This window comes from Spinacia oleracea, chromosome 4, assembly GCF_020520425.1.
Source record: "Spinacia oleracea cultivar Varoflay chromosome 4, BTI_SOV_V1, whole genome shotgun sequence".
Classification (NCBI taxonomy): Eukaryota; Viridiplantae; Streptophyta; class Magnoliopsida; order Caryophyllales; family Amaranthaceae; genus Spinacia; species Spinacia oleracea.
The window spans coordinates 75679365-75685201 of NC_079490.1; the positions used below are offsets into that span (position 1 = coordinate 75679365).

Sequence of the window (5837 nt, forward strand, 5' to 3'; positions counted from 1 at the left end):
AGAATAATGTGGTATTTGCTTAAGCGCCTCGGTGAAAGACAATGACACATATAGCTTACTAATAGTGTCTAGAAACTTGAAGAATTGGTCATCTAATTTATTTCCGACAATTCTATGAGGATAGGGGAGAGGAGGAGTACGGAGAGGTAGAAGAGTAGCCTCCGTTGGCTTTTCACCATCAATCACGTCATCAACGTGAGACTTCTCTTCCACCACATCACAGTTCGTAGACTCATTTCCCTTAGATCCTTCTCCCCTAGAGCAAGGAGAATTAACAAGCTTAGCACCATCATCTAAAATCTTCCCACTCCTAGTCATGACCGCATACATTTGTTTAGGAGCTTGACCTTAGGGTGGGAGACTAGTATGCACTTGTTGTTCCTTGATGGTGCTAGCAAGTTGTGCTAGTTCGGTTTTGATCATTTTCAAGTGAGTGTTGGATTGCTTGAATCCATCTTCAAACTCAACATTTTTCTTGGCTTGCGCCCCCACGAACGACTCCATAAGATCCTCAAGGTTAGACTTGAGAGGAGGGAGCGGTGGAGGTGCATTGCCATAACCACTAGCATTTTGTTGGAATTGGTTGCCATAGGTCCTTGGCCCATTGAATCCGGGAGGAGGAAATTGAGAAACACCATATTGTCCTCCCGGGTTCAACGGATAACCCCCACTAGAGGCACCCCTATATTTCCCATAAGAATAGTTGTAACCCCCTCCACCTTGATGGTTAGGATTATAACTACCTTGATTGTATTGGGTTTGATTTCCAAGACCGTGAGATTGACCATAGGGTGCTTGGCTTTGATAGCCTTGCGCCCTATAGCCACCTCGGCCTTGACTATCATACCCACCTCCTTGGCCGAAGCCTTGGTAGGATCCATGCATAGGAGGGCCTCTAGGTGCTTGCCTACTAAAGTTTTGATTAGGGGGGTTATCATATCTAGGCCTCTCATTCATAGCATGGGCATATTACACATCAAAATCACCTTCATAAGAAGGGCCATAATCCACATAAGAAACATTATGCATCAAAGGACATGCATTAGGGAAATGACCATAATCTTGACAATTATCACAAAAGGATGTACCTAAAGGCATGGTGTCATAGGAACGCATCTTGCTCTTCCCCTTAGAGAGAAGAGTAGCCGAAGGCGGTGGAATTGTTGATGGCGATGGGGATTGACTTGGAGTGCTCTCTAGCTTTTCTAATCTCGAGCTTAGCTTCTCGATAATCCGTGCTTTCTCCATAGCATAAATTATCCCCTTACCATCATCACTTCTACTTTTGAAATCATAGTTCCTTGTACCAACGTGCCAAGCTTGGTAATTTTGCACTACATCCTCTATGATCTATTCTATTTGATCCTCCGTCTTGTTCATAATTGGACCACCCGCCCCCGCATCTAGACTTATCTTGGAGGTTGGGCTCAATCCCAAATAGAAAGTTTGGAGGAGCAACCACTTAGGAATCCCATGGTGAGGGCATTCCCTTTGGTATTCCTTGAATCGGTCCCATGCTTCAAAAAGCGACTCATCCCGCTTTTGCTCAATGATTGAATTTTGTGACGATACTCCTCCGTCTTCCCATGAGAGTAGAACTTGCTCAAAAATGCGCTTGTCATTTCATTCCAAGTTCGAAGTGAGTTTGGCTTAACTTCCTTGTCAAGCCAATCGCTAGCACCTCCCAAAAGAGAGAAGCGGAATAGCTTCAACCTCATATAATCCGAAGTGACTCCATTGTGTTTGATTGTATCACAATAGTGCTCGAATTGTTTCAAGTGCACATGCGGTGATTTGCTATTCTTTCCGCAAAATGGATGACTTTGCACCAAATTGATCAAGGCGGGCTTGATGTCAAAGTTGTTTGCATTGGCGGTGGGCGCTTGAATCCCACAAGTTGCCTCAAAGGCTCCCGGTATCCCTAAGTTCTTGACCGGAAGAGCCATGGTTTCAATGGTATGATCACTTACCTCTTGTTCCGTAGCTTCACTCAAAGTTTCAAATCTATTGTAGCTTGATGAACGGGTTCGGATACGCCTCAATCTTCGCAAAGTCCTCTCTAACTCTAGGTCGAAAGGATAGAGAGACCTATGACGAGTTCGACCCCTATCTTGCATACAAAACTCAAACAAACCGTGAGCAATGCAAAGGAAAACTAAAACAAGAATGAAATGTTTTTGTATTTTCTATGGTTAAACTAGACTCAACAAAACTAAAAAACAACAACCGTTGCCCGGCAACGGCGCCATTTTGATAAAGGTATTTTCCGTCGTTGAAAGAATACACCTCGATCAAACAAAATTTGTAAAACTCCTAACTACCCGGCTATATTGACTATAGCGGCAAATATAGGGATCGTCCCATAGAAACAGAGTGAATTGAGTTTGCTAGTTAAGCTAGTTTAGGACGGAATTTTGTTTTGAATTATCAACTACTAATCTAAGCTATCAAACGAGTTTATCCAAATAAGGGAAGCGCTAGGGAATCTGGGATAGGCTAGGGTAATCGGGGAAGGACAAAGGAATCACACAATCAAGATGCAAGGACTTGATACATAGGGGAAAAGCTACAGTTGACGTGCTCACCATCTCTCGGATAGAACACGCTAAGCTTCTAATCAAGGAAACGCTCTTGCATGATCCTAAAACTAGACAACTCACGATTGAGAACTACTTTTCACATGCATCATAGAGATTCACAATCTCTTGCCAAACAAAAACAATGCACTCCAATCAAACCTATGGAACTAGCATTTGCAACTACTAATTCTATAGACATGGAAATCCTAGCATCAACTCAAGTTTAATCACATCAATAATCAACAATCATCCTCCAATTTTCCCCAATTTAGCCCTAGATTCTCCCCTATCCCTAACTAAAATCTACTCACCACTCATACTTTTAACTAAGAAATTCAAGTATTCAAAGCTACTAGACATCGAATTCAAAGGATGAATGTAAGGAATCAAGAAATTAAGAGTTCAATTGAGAATCAATGAAAATAAGAATCAACAAAACAAACTAACATCAAAGCAATTAAGCAATCAAAATTTCAAGAAGAATTGAAAAGCATTAAAGATTGAATTAAAATTGCAAGAAGAATTAAAGAGTTGAGAGAGATTACAAATTGAAGCTTCTCCAATGGAGTTTTCTCTCTCCTAAAACCAAAGCTTGAAGACTAAGAAAACCTCTCTAATTTTCTGAAAAATCTAATTATGAATTAATGTTTTTTTAATAAAAACGAAAAATCTATTTATATGATTCCTAGCAAAAGAGAATTTAAACTCGAAAATGTCAGCCCGCGCAGCCGTGCGACCGAAGAGACCCAGGTGCGATCGCACCGGTGCGAGCGGCCTGCAAACTTCTGCGAACGGGCTCAGCGACGACTTCTCTTCCTTCGCACGGTGCGAACACACGGAAATTCCGTGCGATCGCACGACCCTGCTTCGAGCTGTTTTCTACTTATTTCCCATCTTTCTCCAATATTTCCCTGAAAAGTGCAAAGATGGTATAAGGACATAATAATGCAATAAAAGCTATCTAAAACCACCAAAAATCATAATAAAACACTACAAAAACCTAAGCTTAGAGCGACATAAATGTCGCTCATCACTTATAAACTTGGACCTTTACTTCAGCTTTCAACCATGACAGATCGAGATATCATAGTGAAAGAGATTGAGGGAGGAGTTGAGGATGGAAGAAAAATTTATCTATGGGAGTAATTGATGATGGAGTTTGGTAGTTCAGAAAGAGTAATTGAAGTTGGGAACTGAGGAAGATATTGGGAAAAGGTATAATGAGTGGAGTAATACTAGTTGAAAATGATCTACAAATGGCTGGGGGAAATAAGATCGATCGACGCATGTTTTTTTCATTTACTGATTTTTGAAAGTCATTTTTTTGTTGTTAATTTAATTTTTGGGAAATTAATAAAAAAATTTGGAAAATGTATTACTGAAATCATTTTCCTATAGTTTTCGCCGGAAAGTGAGTCGGGGTTGTAATTTAAAGTAGGATATAAAGTTTAAGGTGTAATTGAGAAAATTAAAAGTTTGAGGTTGTAACCCGTAGAGTGTAAAGTTTTTTTGGTTGTATTTGGCAAATTTTCCTTGATATTTTGATCCCATAAAAATAAACCCCACTATTAATTTCTCTCTCCTCCATAAATTCTTCTCCAGTATCTTTCATGTAGTCGTTCCCTTCTTTTTCTCTCTCCTCCATGAAAATAAACCCCCACCCCTTCTTTCTCTCTCTATTTTTTTCTCCTTCTTAATTATCAAAATTAAGTAACATTAGATATTTTCTTTCTTACTATATCCACCGATGCTTTTCCAACCCAATACACAACTATGGGATTATTATTTTTTCAACCCACTGATGATTTTACCTTATGTGTGTTTAAATGTTGTTATTATTTCATTTGAGCTATATATGGTGAATAATTACTGTTATTGTTGGGTTGATTGTTGAATAAGTAAAGCTTGTTTTCTCGTTTGTTAAGGTGTTTAATCATTAGGAAAGAGATAGGAAGGAGGAAGGAGAAAGAAGGAGTTGGAAAATGTTTGCTCATTTCGTGAAAATGAGCAAAACAATTACAAAATGAGCAAAAAAAATTTCTCATCTTGTGTAAATGAGCAAAAAAATTGCTCATATTGTGTAACTGAGCAAAAAGAAAATCAAATGAGTAAGTTTTATGAAAACAAATATGCAAATTCTGGTGATTGCTGAAAGTTATGTGTTCAAGTTTACTGTTTATTGATTCAATTATTAGTATCCCCGATTTAATTAGCCACATATTCATGAATATCACACTTAATTTTTTATTTTTTTATTCACGGTGGTGGTGCGATGGTTGTTTTAGTGGAGGGGAGGATAGAGAAAAATGAGGGTAAAGATGTTTGCTCCTAGTTTGGATGCTTGAGGAGGAGAGAGAAAATGGAGTCTAATTATGAATTGTGGAAGTTGGCTGGAATTACAATGGTTGTGTTGTGGTGTTCGGTTGGGAAGAGGAGAGGAAATAAGGAAACAAGTAGACACGTGGTCCGATTTTTGGAAAAACTGGGTTTTACAATTTAAAAATACGGAGAGAATTTGCTCCGTTAGATCTGGTTGGTTGAGCTGTGGAAAATCCTTCTCATTCTTCTCATTTTAAGGTGTCTTATTATTTGAGTGTAAATATAAATATATATATATATATATATATATATATATATATATATATATATATGATGATTTGACCAAAATATTGAGTAAATATATTTTTCATTAGTTCATTTTTGATATAATTAACAAGTTGACTAAAATATTACGGTGTTCCAAAACTCATTTGTAGAAAAATTATTATTACGTGACATATATAATTTCCGTAGTCTATAAAAAAATTATTTTATTTTCCATACAGAAACAATTAATAAAAAATGATAACAAAATTAAAAAATAAACAAAGTAGAGTTAATTTAGGAAAAGGTTTTGGAAAGAAAATTTGGACTAGAAAGTGACACATGTCACTCCTAGTGTCTGTTTTAGTATAATGTAATAGATAGATTTGTAATTTTAAACTATTTTCATATTTTATTTTATGAATTTGTTATAATCTATAGGAGTACATAAGTAATTTTAAAGTTAAGTGAAATGGATTCGTCTAGAAGTATGTTTTTAAAAATGTCAACTTTTTATGTTTTTAGTTAAGAGCGTGTTCTCTTCAACTTATAAGACTTGAAATTATCTGAACTTATCTGAACGTATAGAACCTTATAGGATCTTATAGGACCTTATTAGACCATATACGACCTTATTAGATCTTATAAGATATTATAAGACCTTAAACTTCCCCC

At 37.1% G+C, this 5837-nt stretch overlaps 1 protein-coding gene and 1 non-coding gene across 2 annotated transcripts; one reads left to right on the forward strand and one right to left on the reverse strand.

Annotated features, from left to right (window-relative positions):
• Positions 1-348: 348 nt before the first annotated feature.
• LOC130471635 (uncharacterized) lies at positions 349-957 on the reverse strand. Its single transcript, XM_056841878.1, has one exon. The coding sequence runs from the start codon at positions 955-957 to the stop codon at positions 349-351; it is 609 nt and encodes a 202-aa protein (XP_056697856.1).
• Positions 958-1468: 511 nt separating this feature from the next.
• Positions 1469-1570, forward strand: LOC130460157 (small nucleolar RNA R71). The gene has a single exon (XR_008920101.1). It is a non-coding gene; the product is annotated as a small nucleolar RNA R71 (small nucleolar RNA).
• Positions 1571-5837: the final 4267 nt, after the last annotated feature.